General features: G+C 38.3%; 2 protein-coding genes and 1 long non-coding RNA gene across 3 annotated transcripts; 2 read left to right on the top strand and 1 right to left on the bottom strand.

The window, feature by feature from the left end:
- The first annotated feature begins 642 nt into the window (after window positions 1–642).
- LOC131311547 (calcium-dependent protein kinase 10-like) lies at window positions 643–6509 on the top strand. The gene is made up of 7 exons (XM_058339044.1): window positions 643–1479; window positions 2652–2795; window positions 2910–3062; window positions 3765–3880; window positions 4595–4762; window positions 5306–5536; window positions 6000–6509. The coding sequence occupies exons 1-7, from the start codon at window positions 822–824 to the stop codon at window positions 6171–6173; spliced, it is 1644 nt and encodes a 547-aa protein (XP_058195027.1). The 5' UTR covers window positions 643–821; the 3' UTR covers window positions 6174–6509.
- Window positions 6510–11274: 4765 nt separating this feature from the next.
- LOC131311548 (homeobox-leucine zipper protein HAT5-like) lies at window positions 11275–18661 on the bottom strand. Its single transcript, XM_058339045.1, has 3 exons — window positions 18149–18661; window positions 12408–12841; window positions 11275–11867 (listed from the first exon to the last, which is right to left on the bottom strand). Exons 1-3 carry the CDS (start codon window positions 18285–18287, stop codon window positions 11502–11504), a joined length of 939 nt encoding a protein of 312 aa, XP_058195028.1. The 5' UTR covers window positions 18288–18661; the 3' UTR covers window positions 11275–11501.
- Window positions 14446–18648, top strand: LOC131311549 (uncharacterized). The gene is made up of 2 exons (XR_009195505.1): window positions 14446–15530; window positions 17707–18648. It is a non-coding gene; the product is annotated as an uncharacterized LOC131311549 (long non-coding RNA).
- Window positions 18662–20520: the final 1859 nt, after the last annotated feature.

Raw genomic sequence — 20520 nt, 5'->3', positions numbered from 1 at the left:
CAAGAGTCCTGATCAATTGAATTTATCTTTTTTTTTTTGAATGACGAAAAAGTTTTTTATAATCTTTGAAGGAATTGAGTTTACCCAGTTGGTTCACTCACTTTGATTTATCAGGCATAAATTTTGCTGTTAGACTAATTCATGACGAACAAATCATTTGCGGAGGCGTCAAATCACAACCGTCCATTTCGGCAATCAACGGTCCAAATTTTAATTAAATTTTTCCTGGAAAAAGTTTAGGATTTTAATGAAACTTTCTTGAAACTTTTCAAAGTTTTATTAAAATCCGGAAAAAATGACATTTTTGCGCTAAAAAGTGGTTATTTTTCAAAATATTTGGGTAAAAGTGCCAAAATTTTATTTTTCTAATTCCTCTCGTCGATACGAATCAATAACCTACAAAAATTTGACACAAAACAAACAAATGCGAAAAAATTCATATAAGAACAAAATTTTCAAATTTAAATTAAGTATAAATTTAGTCCAAGAGAACGCAGCCCTAGCCAAATTTTACTACTCCAGAAGTAACTACTCCATTTTGACCTAAAATACAGTAACAAAGTGTAATTTCTCCAATCTCGAGGTAGATGAGTCTAAATACTCCACCTCTTTAAGCTTGTGCTTAAAAATACTACTACAGTACTACTCCTACTAATGACCTTTTTCAAAAAAAACCACTTTTCTCTCAACTGACCCCCCCCGCGTTTTCTCTCACTCCTCACCCCCACCCTGTCATGCCAATCATCAACAACTCTCCTCTCTCCTACCCCCTCACCACCACCGCCACCGCCCACGGCGGACTTACAACAACCCACTGAGCCATGGGAAACTGCGCCGCCTGCATAAGACCGGAAACCCCCAAAACCAAACCCCAGAACAAGAACAAGAACAAGAACAAACCCACCCGGCACCACCACACCCGACCCAACCCGTACTCCGACTCCCCCGCCCCGATCCGGGTCCTGAAAGACTTCGTCCCCTCAGGCCACCACCGCACCCGGATCACCGACAAGTACATCCTGGGCCGCGAGCTGGGCCGGGGCGAGTTCGGCGTCACCTACCTCTGCACCGACCGCGAGACCCGCGAGGCCCTCGCCTGCAAATCCATATCGAAGAAGAAGCTCCGAACAGCTGTAGATATAGAGGATGTGCGAAGAGAGGTCCAGATCATGTCGTGCCTACCCGACCACCCGAACATAGTCCGTTTGAGGGCGACGTACGAGGACAATGAAGCGGTGCACTTGGTGATGGAGTTGTGCGAGGGAGGGGAGCTTTTCGATAGGATAGTGGCGAGGGGGCATTACAGCGAGCGGGCGGCTGCCGGGGTGGCGAGGACGGTGGCGGAGGTGGTGAGGATGTGTCACGAGAATGGGGTCATGCACAGGGATTTGAAGCCGGAGAATTTCTTGTTTGCTAATAAGAAGGAGAACGCGCCGTTGAAAGCGATCGATTTCGGGCTTTCAGTGTTCTTCAAGCCCGGTAATGATAGCACCCGAGATCTTATGTACCGAGAAATTGGTGTGCCTCTGTACCGAGATGTTTTGGGTCGTGTGAGATTTAATTTAATTTTTTTAATGTTTTGAACTTCTATGCGATCCAATGGCCGAAAATGCACCGGTATAGAGGTACAAAGGATTTCGGTAGAGAGGACTTGATTTCTAATGAAGTTAATAGTCGAGCTTAAATTCTCAATTTTTGGATTTACTGTTTCTGTTTTGGTCACAAGTCGAGACTGTAAATCGGTTTTGGGGATTTTTACTGGGTTTTGAATTTATGCTGAATTCTCGGGGAAAAATATTTGTCTAACTGTTCCAGAAGTTGTTCAAAATTTGGTTTTGAGGATTGTTTTGGGTATGGGTTTTGGTTGAACGATCGATTGGGTTCTTATAAAAGGGAATTTTGGCGTATGGTTTTTGAACGGCTGCTTATGGGTTTTAGATCTGAGTTTGATTGTGGCGTGGGGTAGTACTCATGTGTCATGAGAATGGGTTTATGCCTTTATGGGTAAGGAATTGAAGTATGAGAACTTCTTGTATGTGAATACGATAGAGAATTCGCTGCTCGAAGGGTATTGATTTGGTATGCCTTTATTGGAATGGAATTGAAGTCTGAGAACTTCTTGTATGCGAATACGATAGAGAATTAGCTGCTCGAAGGGTATTGATTTGGTTGGTGTTTCTGTGTTCTTCAGGTGTGGTATAGTGTTGGATTTTGATTTTTGTTGGGGGGTGGGTATTGTTGAATTTGTGGATTTTGTTGAATGAGCTTTTGAGATTTATACTGGATTCTTTTTTCTTTTCTTTTGGGAAAAACAGTTGTTGATTGTCTAGCTTAAATGGTTCAAATGTTGAATTTAAGTGGTTCAAATATGGATCTTTTCGTATAGGTCACGGGTTTGTTCATGGGTTTTGGTTGATTGTTCAGTTGTGTACTCAAAATTTCGGAATTTTCCCATGTGGGCTTCGAGGGTTTCTTATGGGTTATAGATAGATTTCAGCTTGATCGAGTTTTCTAATGGAGTTTTTGCCAGATATGGAGATTTTTGATGGATTTTAGTTTTAATTTTCTGCTTGAATTTCCAATTTCTTACTAATTTGTGTTTTGGCAATTATTTGATGAGTTTATATAGCTTACATACCCTTTTTATTCAGGGGAGAGGTTTTCAGAGATTGTGGGTAGTCCATACTATATGGCGCCTGAGGTTTTAAAGAGGAATTATGGACCAGAGGTTGATATATGGAGTGCCGGTGTGGTTCTTTACATTTTGTTATGTGGGGTTCCTCCATTTTGGGCAGGTATGGCTGTTCTTCATGTGATGGAATACAAGTACATAGAAAACATGGTTGTTGGTTAATTTTCTGATTTGCGATAGTTGAGATGTTGTGGTTTCTTTTGATTTTACATTGCAGAAACTGAACAGGGTGTTGCTCTGGCAATTCTGCGGGGGGTGATTGATTTCAAGAGGGAACCATGGCCTCAAATTTCTGATAGTGCCAAGAACCTTGTTCGGCAGATGTTAGAGCCGAATCCAAGAAAGCGGTTGACTGCCCAACAGGTTCTTGGTAAGTCTTTATCCAGGCATTCTGAGTTTTGAGTTTGCATTCTAGATAGCTGAAGTTTCTATTTTGATTTAATGAGGTAGCATTGCTGCCTTTTTAAACTTCCTCATTTTAGTCGAAGAATACAGATAATACAAACAAAAGCATAATCCACTGACACTGACTGGGGACATTCCAATATAAATGTTGTGAACACTAGCCTCTGTTGAGGAAATGTTGGTTGGAATAGGTTTTTTAATTTCAGATTACATGGCCTCAACTGTGAGGGTGGTAAGTATTTGACAGAGTTAAACTTTTGGCGCAGTTCCACACTGATGCATACGCTTGGAGATTCATGATTAGTTCATGTTGGGTAATACGAGGGCCAAATTCAATTTCTAAGATGCTTGTATTGGAGTAAACGGTTGGAAAAGTTGTTATTTTCTTTATTTTTCACGCTAAAATGTATACATTTGACTGGAAATTGGTTCAAAGAAAATTTCATTCCGTCAAATTAAGTGCCCAACATCTCTGCGCTAGATTGTTCAAACTCTAAATTTACTGTCCTTGATGGTTAGTGCCTTAGTGTCTTTGATGTATAAGAAAGAAGGCATTGTATGTTATTTGTTTCCTAATCGTATGGTCAGGAGATCCAATAATTTCTACAGCATGATTTATTTTTTGCGAGGAAGTTGTATCACAATTTGCTTTTGCTCTTCTTGGCAGAACACCCCTGGATATTAAATGCGAAAAAAGCTTCAAATGTCCCATTGGGAGATATAGTGAGAACTAGGCTCAAGCAGTTCTCCGTGATGAACAGATTCAAAAAGAAAGCTTTGAGAGTAAGCATCTAATATGAGTTAAGCATAGTTAATTTTTCCCGTTTTGTAATGAGATGTTCATTCAGCACCGTAAGAATTACATTTCCAGACCCGACATGCAGACACATAATTAGGGCACAAAGATGCTGGTTAAACATTAAAGACATGCTGGTCACACAACAAATATAATGAACATTTGTACTTTATGTGTATAATGTATACTTTATAGAAAATCAGATCTGTAATTCCTACGAAATAAGGATAAAAGACAAATTACATTAGTGTTGTAAACATATACTCCATAAACGACTGGCACAAAATATGTATTCAAGATCCAAGCACCCATAGTGATTTTAGTCTTCTCAAATTTTAAAATTACTTTATGGCATTCTAACGTGTCCCTAGCGTGTCCGCATAATATATGGAGTACGTAGCATGTCCAACTAAAAATGTATGGTAAAGAGTGGAACACATGTTAGGGCGCATCCAATACGTCTCCGCCTCTTCGGAGTGTGTCCGACCATGTTCATGTTCCATATGTGTCACAGCCCGTAGTAAGTGATTCATTAGGGCACGTATTAGGGGCATTATATAGCATTCGACGCCTAATGATAATCTCCTGCTTTAAAGTTAAAGTTTAGGTGATGGATCAGATTCTATAGACTTTCAGAAGCATTTTCATAGCCAATGAACATTTGCACGTATGATGTGGGTTTATCTTGTAAAATGCTGTAGGTAATTGCGGAGCACTTATCGGTTGAAGAGGTTGAAGTAATAAGAGACATGTTTACGTTAATGGACACTGACAATGATGGAAAAGTAACATACGAGGAACTGCGGGCAGGTCTTCGTAAAGTCGGGTCGCAATTGGCTGAACCGGAGATGAAGTTGCTGATGGATGTGGTAAATCTCTCTCGAACTAACTGCACTTCCTGTATTGTCTTGTTTTACTACTGCTAAGTTTGAAATCACTCCCTGTTGCATGGCCCCTGGATAACTTGTATCAGTTTTGGAGTATATTAGAGATCTAACAGAAACCTAGAATTGAGTGATACACATATATATTTCTGTCTAGAGGCTATGTTTGGATGCCCGCAAACTTGAGTGAGATTGATAATCTAATTCCTAGGAATCAAATAGCCAGTAATTCCCATTCATATGCTTGGATTGATGCTAGGATGGAACAATTTTCTTTATGAAGTTTATTACATGGATAGAGCCAGGGATCTGATATGCCTCTGGTAGGGTAGATCAGATTCCTGCTTAGTTTGCAAACGTGATCCTGTTAGATACTTCATCAGGGATCACATCTCAACTGCAGTCCAGTTTAAATGCAGGAATTGTGGGGATCCATAAGCACATTTCAATTCCCCCCTCAAGATTCCTGCAGTTCAATCTGATCCTTCGGGTTACATGACTAAGGAATATTGATGTTTGATTGTTTAGGCTGATGTTGATGGGAATGGAGTGCTGGATTATGGAGAGTTCGTAGCGGTAACCATCCATCTCCAGAGGATGGAGGATGACGCACATTTCCGCAGAGCATTTATGTATTTCGATAAAGATGGTAGTGGGTACATTGAACTTGATGAGTTACAAGAAGCCTTGGCAGATGAATCTGGAGTAACTGATGCTGATGTGGTAAATGAGATCATGCGAGAGGTTGATGCAGACAAGGTATGACATTAGGCCCTTCCCGTTGTCTCCCAGTCAAAAGCAAAATCCCACTTGTTCCTCTTGTTGCTGTTTACAAACATGATATTGAATCCATTATGGCGAAGATGTTCCAACCTTCAGATAATTGTTGGAACTGTGTAGACAAGATGGAGGATTTCAAACGAGTTAAATTTCAACATGGTTCAAATCTTAGCAATAACCGGATTTGTACATGCATGTTTGATTGTTGTGTTCAGAATTAGTTAAGACAATACCAAATTCTTGTGGAGGAAATACCAAAAAGATATTTTTGACTATCCAATATCTTCTGAGCTTAAAACAAAAGTGCAATCTAAAAGGATGATTTATATGCTAAAAAATTGTTGCATCGAAATTTGACCAAACATGTTTTCAAACTACAAGTCATCCTTCCCCCCATCCCCTCTTTTTTGTTGTTTATAATCGGTTGGATTTTTTTTTTCAGGATGGGCAAATCAGTTATGACGAATTTGTTGCAATGATGAAAGCTGGAACGGATTGGAGAAAGGCATCTCGGCAGTATTCAAGGGAGAGATTCAAGAGCTTGAGCCTTAATCTGATGAAAGATGGTTCATTGCAGCTTGCGGATGGGATAACTGGTCAAACTGTTGTGGTTTGAGCTTACGGTTTATACTTCCGGAAATTCCTATGAATTGTTGCTCTCATCATCGATACAACCAATACATGGAAGGTTCAGTGGCAGCGGTTCCATATGCTCGACATCCCGAAATATTCTTTTGATTTCGTTTGGTGGGATTTGTTTTCTTATTTTTTGGCAATACAAAGTGTGGCATGGATTGGAGAATCCCGTTCTGTTGGAAGCAATTGTGCAGGCAAATGTTAGAGTTTTTCAAATTTGTGTCGTTCTGTATATTGGTTTTGTTATTTGTGTTTGATGAATAGAAAGGCATGGTGCTTTCCTACCTTTTGTGTAAGAGACTTAAAATTTCAGTTTTCCGTTGTCTCTGGTTTTTCTTAACGCATTTCTAGGAGTATTTCATCGGGAATTCCTATTAAAGCAGGTTTTTCTGTGCACAACACATGTTGTGCACCATTTCGGTTGTTTGTTTGGCCATCCGAAAGTCTGGATCTCATCTCGGCAATGAACGATTAAGAACCGTTCATTGCCGAGATGAGATATGGACCGCCGGATGGCCCAGATTGTGCACAACATGCATGCTATGCACTTGTGCATGGCAGGCCCCCTGGCACTTGCAAGTTTTCTGTATGGAAAAAAAAAAAAAGCTCAATCAAATATCGGTAACGACGGTAAGTGCTTGATTAATTTGTCGATTTTTTTCTTCAGAAGAAGAATTCCTGATTGTGAATTTCGAACCAAATTGGACAAATTGATAAAGTACCTAAAAAGTATTTGATTGAGTTAATTTTTTACACAGAAGATTAAGAAAATTGCTTTCTGCAAAATGAACAGCTCGAATCATCTACGCGGATGTAAATCATTTTCAACCGTCTTGAACTGTTTATTGGGCTTTTCAAAAAAAAAAAGAACTGTTTATTGGAAAATAAAGATCATCTATTGAATAGGAGTAATTCTTAAACAATAATGGCATCTTTGACTTTTTTCGACAGAGTCTTGGCATATTCCGAGCGTATTCTGGAGATTCTTTGAGTATCCAAATGAAAAGGAAAAAGAGAAATAGAAACTTGAATTTGACTCACATGTTGCTAAAAAGTGTTTTGCAAAAATCTTAACACCGATATGTAAACTCCAGCGAGATGATCGAGTCCGGCTCCTCTCCAATTCATAGAGAATTGGAGGATTCTCCAATTCTAATTTAATGGTCAGGATTATTCTAGCAACTACAACCCCGAAGCTCATATAGTATTCTGTTGACACCCAATTACATAAGTATCTTCCCTTCCCGTTAAACCTGTCTCGGGAATGATTTTTTTTTATATAACTGATGAGGATTTTTTTTTCCCACACTAATGTTATATCAGTAATTTTTTTTTCCTTTCAGCATGGTTTCTTTTGTTGATATTATGTAGCTTATAAGAATTTTTTTTTTTACTAATACTAGTATATTTCCATGATGTTGCATGCTCATTGTAGTTGTTTTTGTATGTAAAAAAGTTGAAATCACTTGGGGCCACTGTCAGTTTTGCCCGATCATTATTTTCAGGACTCCAGAATTAGTTGAGGTGTGCGCAAGCTAGCCCAAACATCCGGTTATAAAAAAAATTATGAAGCAGCTAATTAGTATAAGTTGCACTTGCACATGAAGCATACTGACAGAGAGTCATTAGTTGTGGAGTTTCACTACAACAAGATAATTCAAAAAAAGATAATATAACCGAAATGGCAAAACATGAGTTGTGGAGTTTCACTACAACAAGATAATTCAAAAAAAGATAATATAACCGAAATGGCAAAACATGAGCTATATAAATAAAAAAAAATCCTCAAGAGGCAGGTTTAACGGGGCAGACGCTTATATAATTGGGAAATATTTGGGGAGTAATTGGATGCCCATGGAATGCCAGATGAGCTTTGGTGTTGGAGTTACTAAATAATCCTGACTATTGAATTAGAATTGGAGGATCCTCCAATTCTTTATGGATTGAAGATGAGCCGGACTCCGGATGATCATGCTTCACAGGAGCCATACAAAAGAATTTAACTTTGCATGAAATTTCAAAATCCATGGGCTCAGAACACATTTTTCAGATGAACGCGAAGTTTCAAAGGGTAATTTCGGCATGAGCGACCTAACCAGGGCGAACAAGAAAAAAAGATAATACGGAGTACTTTTTTCCATCCCCTGACTGATCACTCTATTGAATCCAACTATTTGGTCTGAAATCATCATTACCTTTAAAATTTCTTTTTACTATTTTGACAATAAGCAGGCTATTACTCCATTCCAAAGGAGCAAGGGCTTGACCACAATGGTGGTAGCTTGGCAGTTCAAGGCTCACTCTCAAGTGGTTTGGGTGGTTAAGAGGTCCAATGTCACGCCCCGCCCCGCAAACGGCACCCAATGTGGGCCCGAGTCGACGCGACCACGTGACATTCCACACCAAAACCGAACCACACCTCACAACCTGTCAGAATAACACCCAGCGGAAGACTTATCACCTTAACATAAAAATGAGTCGACGTATCGACCAACCAACCACGATCTCGCACAACTAAACAACAATATAGTTTTACAATACTTTAAAAATTTTACACTTTAATACATCCACCAACGACTTATTTATAACTTACATAAATCAACTTTTTAGTTTACTACCTACAACCAACTCGTTCATCCACATCATCTAATGCTAGCCCAAACACTTCTCAACACGATGACCGGTAGTGGACCCACTCTACGCAACCTGCTACCTGGCAGACCAAAAAGGAAAGCCAGAGTGTGTGAGATATAGAAATGCTCAACAAAATATAGCAACAACCGAATAAATAACAACCAAAATATAAATTCTCAACATATCTGAGATACTCAAATGTACATAACAGATATAATCACCACATCCTCCAATTACAACATAACAGTAATATCCAACAGCTAAAAGATAATCTCAACTTGTCAACAGTTTATCGAAAAATTAAGAGCAACACCGGGCACATAGCCAATAATTTAAGGCATAAAGCCTTTTGGCATTAAGCCAATCACCGGGCACACAGCCAATAGTTTAAGGCATAAAGCCATATGGCATAAAGCCAATCACCGGGCACACAGCCAATAGTTTAAGGCATAAAGCCTTTTGGCATAAAGCCAATCACCGGGCACTAAGCCAACAATCAAGTTCAATTCAATATAGAACAACATATATGAATCAAACACTCACATATCATAAGCTAAACAACAATAGCATGATATACACTCACCATTACAGCAATATCTCATTAAAGATAACCATATCGAAAGCTTACTACGATTAGCAAGATATACACTCACCACCACAGCAACATTTTATTGGGAAGAACCATATCAGACACACTCACCTTGTATCGATCGAGGTACGCCAAACTTACAGTTTCGGAATCTCTCCAATTGATCGGCTTGTTACCTAACCACAAGCTAACCATATCAGTTTATTGAACGCTTAAACGTCAAAACTACCTCCTAACAATACTCTATAATACCAACAATAGATTAACAATACTTAACGCATACTAACATGTCTATCTCAAAGGTTTAGAAGTGTCCCTAAACAAGCGTAACACTCAAACACCACATAACCCCTACATTTGGTTTGAAATCTATGACCAGCCTGTCGTATTCTGCTTATAACTTCTTATAGGGTTAAAACCAGATTATGAAACCACCACCATTAGAAAGTACACCTCCGGTACATGAATTTTGATATAAAATTTGTCCTAAACAGAGTCTGAATGACCAGGATACGCTCAAATGAAGTTACATATCTAAAGCAGAATTCACAGTTTTCAGCAGAACAGTCTGCGATCGAAAGCTCATTAAAAATCACATACTCAATATTTTCCAATAATTCCAACACCAAAACATCACCAATTGATCCATGTTTAAGACTCATGAGAACCCATGTCCACCCAGCATGCTTAATCTTGAGGAATTTCATGACGAACACAAGCCAAAAGCTGTCCAGAATTTCAGAAGTACCAAAACCTGAACTTTAATTCAAAAACTGCTATAATCTAGAAAGAACCACGACACAACCCATACATATTCAGAAAGATATACGAGTCTAGTTTCGGAATCAAGAAACGGTGCGTAAAACCGATACCCGAGCAAGAAGTTATGCCCGTTTTTCCAACACGTGTCTGTGCTGTCTGCACAGACGCGAATCAGACACCAGTTCAGTCCACGAATTTTGTAGGCCAAACCACTTCGAGTTATTTTCTGAAAATTTAACACGATGCAATAGACTCACAGATGAACCTTCAGGATTTTTTTTCAAGAATTTAGAAGATTTCTAGGTACCTTGAATAAATTCGTCAAAAATAGAACAGTTTCAATTTGGTTCAACACAGTTATGCATATTCATATCATACCCCGAATTTTCTGAAATTAAACCCAATTCCAACCTCAAAAACCCTTCTCCCATGAATTCAATTCACCTCTAACTAGATGCCAGGTAGGGAATTGAACAACAAAATCATAAATTCAAGTAAAGAAGATCATGAATTACCTTACAAAGTTTCCAATTCAACCTAGCTCTCACTTCCCCTTTCTCTTCTCCTTCTTCCACCGGCTGATCTCTCTCTCTCTCTCTCTCTCTCTCTCTCTCTCTCTCACACGTTGGAACCTCTCCTGATGGGTTTTCTTTCTTTTCTTTTGTTTTAAAAGGAAACACACACACACCACCTCACACAAACACACGGCACACATGCACCACTCTAATAAAAAAATCGCACTTTAGTCCTTTAGGTTATTAAATATAACATTTAAGCACCTCAATTAAAAAGGACGTTACATCCAAGGTTAAAATCTTGCTAACAACGCCCTCTCAAACTTTGCCCCCTACAAAGTGCGGCTGTGTTCCACTACCCCTTGATGGGGCGATAGTTGCAATGGCTATTTTGTTCCTTGCCGGGCCTGCTATAGGTTTGGGATTCCTATGATCACGCCCGGGGTAGGGCTTCTACACCTGCTCGCCTCCTCCCCCACCCTTTTGGGTTAGCAAAAACAAGCAAGGACTTGTGCATTGGAGCTCTAGTCCAGCCAACTCCAGACATCCAGACTGATTCAGTTACTTTCATGGTTGCAGAATAACCAAAATATAGAACACGTCACATTTATTCAATACTGTCAGTACAACACACGTCTGGCACAAAAACAAGATAGAGACTATACCTGACATTAAATTACACAAGGGGCAACATGACCATTTCCAACTGAAATAACAACCGGCGACATCCGGTTTAGGGTGCCTTGATTGGATTTATTGCTTATGGAAGTACAAAAACAAGATAGAGACTATACCTGACATTAAATTACTACGACCATAAAACAAAGCTTTGATCTTCAACCGGGAATCCGAAATAACAAGAATCTGCAGATGGTTCTGAGCAATCAGTGTATCCAATATTTGGAAAAATGTATTCAGATTCGAGGTTCCTGCTAAAATTATCTTCCTCATCGCGAGATAGGTCTGACTGGTCAGGTTCGAAGCGAGAAGAGGAAAACGCATGATTGTAACGCGGGCTATCTGAATCCATAACATCAGTACAAGCCAAAATGGAAACTTTTGATACTTCGTCGTCAGAAACAGAACCCACGACGGGATTTTCTGGTGGTGGTTGAGATTCCAAGTTTCCCTTCTCTTTCTGCCCAAAAAGCAGATTTTCTGTCATTTGATGAACCTGAAAGGAAAATTTATAACTGTTACTCAAGCGGGAGAGGAGAGGAGCCATAATTTTCATCAGGGGCATAACTCATCTAAAATCATAGATGCAAATTTTCCTATTTGATGATAGAGAAATCAATTTTCAAACAGGGCAAAAATATAAATCAGAGGGGAAAATGGAAGGAAAACAAAAAATATCAGTAAGAATAATACTATCTGAAATTAAGTGGTGGAAATCAAAGATTTAATTAAGCTTTTAGAAGCAATTGTATGAAATAACGGATTTAAACACTTTGATATTCCATTCCAAATCACAGATGTCTAATTATAAAACATTTTATAATTCTCTGATACTATTTTCTACCTAATAAATGATATCAAAATAGATTGTTTCATAGTCTATACTGATTGTCATGTTCTATAACATTGAAATTCTATTCTTTTCTATATTCATTGTTAATTGAGAATTGAATGGATAAGAATGAAAAAAATAAAATAGAGTTAATCGCGACGATTCCAATAGTTTATTAATAAATTCCTATGCATGTAACATTACCTCGGCTTTCAGTTTCTCCCTCTCCACAAGGATGCTATCGAAGTCGGCCTTGAGATTGTTGTACCTAGCTTGCAGTTCCTTGTAATCCTTCTCCAGATGATTTGTCTTCAGCCGTGCCCTGCGGTTTTGAAACCATATCGCGACCTGCCGAGGCTGCAAACCAATATCATTTGCAAGTTGGATTTTTCTTTCTGGCTCAAGCTTGTTGTCTAGCTCAAAATTCTTCTCCAGAAATTTGATCTGGCTAGGGGTAAGACGCCTCTTCTTTTCATTTTGATGTAAGTATTCATCCAGTTCCTCATCAATACACTCTTCTGGATCAAACATGTGGAAGAGCGATCCATCTGTTCCTTTCCCCCAATTATTGTCTTCAAAGCTAACCATAGATCTCTTTCCCCCAGTAACATTTCCAAAGCTAAACATAGATCTCGAACCTGATTCAGAGACAATCCGAACAATGTCAGTGCCATTTCACAACTACAAGCCGTATTCCATGTAATCTACAAGCCATGTCTCAAACAGCTAGATAAAGGCTTCCTTCCAAAATGCTGGGATTGTTCAAATTCCAAATGCAGTGGGTTTGAATACCAGCTATTAAGTTCGAAGTCCTGTGTGATTGTTAGAAGTCCCAAGGGAGGCCGTTGGAGAATTGCTATTTGCTAACCTATGTTTCTTGTTCATGAACCATGATTACTTACACTCATTGTCCCTAATGTATAGGAGTGTTTCAAATGTACACAGTTTTGGTGAATACATGGGTACATAAAAGTGAAAGCCAGTGGTGCAAGTGTCAAGTCAGGACTTGGGTAAGAGATTGCGTTCGTTAGAGGTGACACTTTCGAATAGGTGTACAAGGAACTTGCGTTTGGCTTTTCAAACTCAAGGTTTTCTGTGTATGATTTTCTCACCATAAAGAACAGAACACAAGGTGAGTTCCTTAGGCACATGTCTCAGGAATCACGATTCAAATCCAAACGAAGACTTGAAAGCCCGAAACAAAGACAGGCCATCACCATACTTCTGAGCTTGAACTGGACTTCCGAATGAGGAAGCTATCATAGGATATGAATGAGCATGCCAACATTCTGAGGAGGAACAGATGGCCTATATATGGTCTACAGTTTCCATTGACAGGAGGAAAACTACCCATGGCCTAATTCTTGAATGCATAAGTTAGTTAAGTTAGTGCTATGGAAGCAAGGTAGTCATGACCCTCACTGGGCAACAGCAAGCCCAACCAAAGCAATAGGATAGCCAGTGAGATTGCAATCTTCAATTAACTAGTTATCTGTCCCGATTCAAGCACCCAATCCCTAGCATCAAGAGATTCAAGTCAAAGTCCCAGCCAGGCCCAGAAGGTAGTGTAGGTTAGAGCCCAACTCAATCCATGAAATAGAAGAAATACAAATGCCTAACAACCGATGAGAGGCTAAGGAATGGAGACCTCTGTGGATGTAGCCACGTAGGTAGGATTTTCTAAAAACTGTAAAATCTTGGTGTTTAAATTGTCTTTATTTTACTTCTTTCCATGATTCTTAGTTGTATAGTTTATGATTTTCTTCTCAGTTGAGACTTTAGTTGTGTGCGTAGGGGTGTTAATTGAGCCAAACAAGCTGAACACAGAATTGATCAAGCTTGGCTCGATCTCTTTTTACACCTGGTCGGGCTTGGATCGAGCTTGAGAATTTTTTGAGACCAATTGTTCAAGCTCAGCTTACATTTGGACTTTTATGATCATGATAAGCTTGGCTTGGCTTGTGAAATATGCAAATCAATCTCGAGCTTTCAAGCCAAAGTTAATCTTGTGAAGTTCCAAATGACAAGAGCTAAAAAAAAAGAAAAAAGGCTTTGCATGACTACATCTGGACAAAACTGAATGTCCAGGCTTATTATGTCTGTAAAAACACTGAAAAAGTAATTTTTGCCTTCCACACCCAACTTATCATATTTTGCACATATTCTATGAGACGAGAGGACTTGAACCAATAGGTATTGCCGTATTGGAATGCACACTGCCAACTGCCAACTGCCAAACTCAGCTGAAAATAGGAAACAGACTAGGTAAAAGTTCTGAAAAAAGGAATGCCAAAATGTCACATCTTGTATCTTTATGCTATTTATTAATTTACCCAATCTTTACTGTATCTACGGATTGGTCCTCTGTTCACGAGCCTATCGAGCCAAACACCCTTATGCTCAAGCTTGGCTCGAATTTCTAAACAAACAATCAAAAGTGATTGAGTTTGGCTTGTATTTCTAGTGAACAAGTTTGAACGAGCCAAGAGTTGTGCCAAGCTCGAGCTGTTTGGTTTGTTCAGCAGCCCTAGTTGTGCTGCTGCCGAACATGAGTTGGAAAAGGGAGAAAAAATGTGTTTAACTTCAACCTCTTTCCAATAATCATAGTTTCTTTTTCTAGGGCACTCACATAAAGGAACATTTATAGAATACCGAAATACCAATATTTCCAACAAAGACATCGAAACACGCCAAAATAGACTGCAACATATCAAAATCATGACACTTACTGAAAAAGAAAGAAAACAACGTAAAGCAAAACAAAACGACATCCTTAGCAGGAAAACAAAGAGCTCTTTAGGCAAAAGAAGAGAGCCAAGGAAGGATTAGACTAGCTTCCTTCAAGTAGCAATCCAATGATTGCAAGAGTTTGCCTTACACCTAGTATTGATAGACCTCAAGCTAATCAATTAGGTAATCATTGAACATGCATTAACATTTATAGGTTCTAGTTTTGTCTCCAAACACAATCCATTTCGATACCAAATTCTTTCATTCTTTCCTTACCCTTCCGAAAAGTTTCCCTTTCCGAGCTAACAGAAAAGAAATGATCGTCGAGTCTACCATAGTCCTAAGTGCGCTGTCTGTGTACTTTTAGATTGATTTCCACATTGACTGCTGGTGGCATGATAGGACAATGGTAGAAGTCATTAAATCCTCTCTTCACAATTTACCATAACAATATGCTTTGGAGGGGTCTAATTTGCATGATCAAAAGATTTGAAAAGCCACTATCAAACGCATTCAAACAAGCACTGAAGGACCAGAGCAGTACAGAAAGACAATATGACACACAACCCAGCTCAATTAAAACCATAAACCACACCAGTTCAACCACCCAAAAATCAATTACAGTGCAAAGTCATTGAATTTAACCTTCAGCAAAACATCAATCTACAAGGAGAAACACTAACAACTTTAAAAAGGGAGAATACCAGTTTGGTATTCGTTCATAGAGTCAACATCTAAAAAAAGGATGACATACCTGGAAAAGGGAGGACAACAATAAATCCCCTACTACAGACATAAATACAAAGTTCTGGTATTACTTTCCCTTGCTCAAATCTCTAATCAACTCAAAATAGGAGTAAAAAGAAACCCTTGAACTATATGAACCTGAATCTTACTCAAATCAAGGGAAACTAGAATGTTTGAAAGCCATTTTGTATATTTTGAATATGCAAACATGTCATTAATGACACTTTTACACGAATCAAAAACAGAAACTAGTTCATAGAGTAAGCAACAGGAAGTTTATCTTAAAGGAAGACATTAACTCAAAAAGGGAGGAGGAAAATAACTACACTACTACAAACATAAATGCAAAATTTTGGTATTGATTTCCCACACTCAAATCTCTAATCAACTCAAATTTGAGTTAAAAGGAATCCTTAAATTCCCCTGTCTCCTTGATTGACCTATATGAACCTGAACCTCACTCCATGTTATACTAAAATCAAGGGAGACTAAAAGTCTAAAAGCTATTTATGTCTTCTGAATACCCAAACATGTCATTAATGATGCTTTTACACAAACTTATACTTAGATTGGAGTTTGCATATTCGAGTGCTTCAGATCAAATGAAGTCTTTACTCAGATCTTGACTCAAAACTTAAGTTAGAATAGAAACCCCTAAATTCCTCCCCACTCCTTTAAATCTCAAACAAATATTAAGATAGAATTTTGTGTTATCAAGAGAACACTTTCCTTTTACCCAAATTTTCCAAGACAGATTTGTGGCTTTTAAATTTACCACTCCGCCATATATAAAATCTTTTTAATACTCAATACTGGGTTTGCTATTTCAACTCTTTCTATGAAATGAAGCCTTCACCTAAATGCATAAATGAAGTACAAATTTGAGTACGGGGAGGGATATGGCTTATCTATACATGAATTAAGACAACACTGCAAGTAAGTAATCACCATTCAGCAAACTACTTGCAGTAACAAATCAAAAAGCAGGGAATCCGGAATCAAACCATCAAACACCAAACATCATCAAACAAAATATTCACGACGGGTGTAGGCTTAAAATTAAGAGTTCCTTTCTAGTTTGTTTTGTAGGGAGCCGAGAGAGTGTAAACTAACCTTGATCAATTCCTTGATACGTTAGATATTTTCAGCATTCTATTATATTTTGAAATATAAGTATCGGTCGCCATAACAATATGCTTGCCTTGACGTGGTTTTTGGGCGTAACAGTCGTAGCATAACGGTATCAATAACCGGAGGCGTGAATTTTTTAAAATTTTACCCAACATATGAAAGAATTACCGATATCTGCATGTTGTTTTTCAAAATCACATTTGTTGGGGTCTATAATGGTGTTTGGATATTTTTCTGTATGTTTTCTACCTAATCCCATGTATTTGCGTGTTTTCGAGTTAACTTTGAGTAGCTCTGCAATTAATCTTTATTAAGTTATGTGTTCTAATTTGGTAGTTTCTCAATTTAATGTCAGTATAAACTTACATCATTGCATGACAAAAAGAAGATAAAAGACAAGCTTTTTTTGGGTAAGTTAAGAATAAAAGACGCAAGTTATTATGCTACAACGCCTATGTCTTTTTGTTATATACACATTATACTATGAAATATATGATCGATCATAATATAATTAAATATTACAACCAACGCAAATCAATTAGTCTTAAGTGTCTCACATGAAAACAGATTAGCTAGAACTATACAAAAGTACATGACATACAATTCACCACAAAAAATCAGAGCCTCTTCAAATTCAGATTGAGCTTAATTGCTACTGCTGCTACCTTCACCCCATCCGAATCGAGAATACATAACTAGACAATGGTATGTTACCATCCTGTCTTTGTTGCTCTGCTTGCTGGATGGATATGGATACGTAGGATTATGACCATAGGGCATAGACCATACGACGGAGGATAATGAGGCGGATTAGGGTAGCTATGGCTATCACTTGATTCATAATCGTAGTTTTGGCTGTCACTGGATTCATTACCATGAGTCAAGGAAACCAAAGTTTCAAAAGTTCTGCTCCATATCCATTTGGGGTGTTTGGCGTAAAGGTCCAAAGTAGATTCTATATTGATTCTAACGTGCAATAAGATATTTTTTACTCCTTATCTTTTACTTATGCAGAGCACACACATGCACATCAAAGATTCTGGCCATAATTTTACCATAATGGCCCATATCGTAGCAAACCGTTACCACCGTTACATATAGACCAATACCGTTACGTATCTGCCAGTACCCTTACATATCACCAAATTTCAAACCATCTCTATTTATTGTTCGGTCTTTTTTTTGGTATTGCCGGCTTTTTGGCCTTTTGTTCTTCGCTATAATTTGTACACGGGTGGCATCCACTATGCCTTTCCAATTAAGTCGTTACTTAATCAAAAATAACAACATATAAACCATAATAAAACAAAGTCAACGAGATTGAGCGAGAGTGTTACCGAGGAAAGAAGGGGAAGAAGAACCAGAAGTGAACAGAGAATCAAGGGGCTCAGTACAACAAGAAAACCTTTCGCTTCGGAGCAAGACCGGATTGGTACTATTCGATCCACCACCGCAGACCAAGCTCCGACACGCCATAGCTGCTGCTGCCGCGACAAATCCAGAAACGGGTTTCTTCTCTTTTCGCCCGATGATTAGGTCCTTAGGCTTATCTTTTGTTGGGTAAAATTCAGATCTTGTGACGGAAGAAGCTGGTTATGATGATCTCTGTGATGTGGGAAGTGTAGGAGCATCGGCTGCTGCACACAGCCATCATCAAGAGGACTCAGGAGCCAACGGAGAGGCACGCGGGTTGATTGATCGGAGAAGATGTTGTGATTTCGGAGGAGACTTTTACGAGGGTTGAATACGGCAGCAGTTCCGAATCTGCCGGCAAGCGAGAGAGAGAGAGTATTCTCTTTCTTCTTCTCTTCTTCTTCTGGTGAAAAGAGGATGAAAAGAGGAGACCTTTGGCTTTGGGTGGGAATTTGTTCGTTTATTTAAATAGGAGATAGCGGCTGCTGTCAAATTCGGACAAAAGTGGACCGGAGAGGCAGTTTCGTGATCGCAATCGTATTAAAGTGTTTTTAAAAATTTCCACTACGTGCGGATCAAAAAAAATAAATAAATTTCCACTACGTTCTTTTGTCGTATCATTGTTAAGCCTCATCTACTCTATTCTATTTTAAAATTTTGAAATTGAATGTTTTCGGAAATCAAATCATACCTATTTGAGTATATAGAACAGGGGCAACATTATAAATTCGCAGAAATAAAAATAAAAACAAAAAAAGTGGTATTGTTAAAAGAAAAAAGTGTGAAAATCACTTCCATTTGAATTGGAGTATTGATTATGAGTGGTGCTATTTGCACCGATATTTACATACCGGCGGTATACCGACCGCAGCGCACGGCCGTCTCCGGCCACCGGACGGCCGATCCGAGCCGTCTAAAAATTTAAAAAAAAAAAATCGAGGGGCTAAACGGGAGAATCAACAGCATCCGATGTGTGTAGGGTGCTTGATCTAGACACCCTATTTTTCGTGTATATATGTAGACGGCTCGGATCGGCCGTCCGGTGGCCGGAGACGGCCGAGCGAGGCGGTCGGTACGGTTTCCCTACACTTTTCGTCGGTACACATAGGATTTCTCATTGATTATACCGATATGAACTAATTGTAATTGAATTGTACTATCTTTTAGTAAAGTTGGTTGCTCATCTCTCTCCCCTAATGGTGACTAAGGTTTGAGTCCCACGGAGGAGGGGGTTTGGGGGCCAGGGCTTTGGAATAGCCTCTGAACTCTTTTGTGCTAACTCTAACACCGCTCACTAGTGGTTCGAGTGATGACCAGGGTTCAAGTCCCACGGGGAGCGGGGCTTTGGGATAGCCTTTGGACCCTCTCATGCTAACTCTAACACTCCTCATTAAACTCTCATTGATGTATACAATGTTGACAAAAAAAAGAAGAAAGAATTGTCTTCTCTGCAGTCAACTAGAGAGAAGCCGGGTCCTTTTTAATAGATTTGGGAACCTGTGATGGAAGGGGTGCACTACATAAGTGTAGTATAGCATCTAACCGTTCAAAAGTGTTTCCGATAGTGTATATCAAAAAAAATATGTTAGAGCATCCACAGTGGTATAATCAAAATTAAAATGTTGTTAAGGTTAGCAACATTTGCTCAAAAAAGAGCTCACAGTGGAATAATCAAACTTAGCAACCTCTTAGTAACTCATCAAATTTTAACCATTGGATAATCAAAACTAGCAACTTTTTGTCAATAATCAAATTTAATTGTCCCCACATTTCCTCAATCAAATACACCATCATAACACAAAAATCTTCTCTCTCTTCCATTTTCAACATATTTATAAGAAAAATACTTTTAAAAAAAGTTTCTATTTTTTTGCAAAAACTGTTTTTTTTTCTTTCAAAACTGTTATTTATTTATTTTTGCAAAAACTATTTATTATTATTATTTTTTTCAAAAACTGTACTTTTAAAAAAAATCCAAAAACTATTCTTTTATTCGAAAACTGTTTTCTTTTTTTCTTTTTAACTTTTTCCTGAAATTTTTTTTTTTAAATCAAAGTTTTCAAAAAACTATTTTCTCTTTTTCTAGTAACCTATTTTTATTAATTTGAAACCTATTTTTAAAAAAGTATTTTCTATGTTCACAATTTTTAGATTTTTATAAATTGAAATGGTGATGTAGCAAATTTTGATTATTGAATTTTGATTGTACCATTGTAGACATCTACATTACTAACCTTAGCAACCCCTTAAATGCATAATTAAAAGATGACGTGGCAACTTTTGATTATTGACTTTT

The sequence above is a fragment of the Rhododendron vialii genome, chromosome 12a (assembly GCF_030253575.1).
Source record: "Rhododendron vialii isolate Sample 1 chromosome 12a, ASM3025357v1".
Lineage (NCBI taxonomy): Eukaryota > Viridiplantae > Streptophyta > Magnoliopsida > Ericales > Ericaceae > Rhododendron > Rhododendron vialii.
Note: the sequence above shows the minus strand (reverse complement) of the source record. Positions and strands in the feature narration are given on the sequence as shown.

What these genes read in the sequence shown, in the direction of transcription:
- LOC131311548 (XM_058339045.1), bottom strand. Translation starts at nt 18,287, where the DNA reads ATGGCGTGTCGGAGCTTGGTCTGCGGTGGTGGATCGAATAGTACCAAT. An exon ending in TTCTTCCCCTTCTTTCCTCG is followed by an intron (nt 12,842 to 18,148) that starts GTAACACTCTCG and finishes TCTCTGAATCAG; the next exon opens with GTTCGAGATCTATGTTTAGC. An exon ending in GGGAGAAACTGAAAGCCGAG is followed by an intron (nt 11,868 to 12,407) that starts GTAATGTTACAT and finishes TTTTCCTTTCAG; the next exon opens with GTTCATCAAATGACAGAAAA.
- LOC131311547 (XM_058339044.1), top strand. Translation starts at nt 822, where the DNA reads ATGGGAAACTGCGCCGCCTGCATAAGACCGGAAACCCCCAAAACCAAA. An exon ending in GACTGCCCAACAGGTTCTTG is followed by an intron (nt 3,063 to 3,764) that starts GTAAGTCTTTAT and finishes TCTTCTTGGCAG; the next exon opens with AACACCCCTGGATATTAAAT. An exon ending in GAGAGGTTGATGCAGACAAG is followed by an intron (nt 5,537 to 5,999) that starts GTATGACATTAG and finishes TTTTTTTTTCAG; the next exon opens with GATGGGCAAATCAGTTATGA.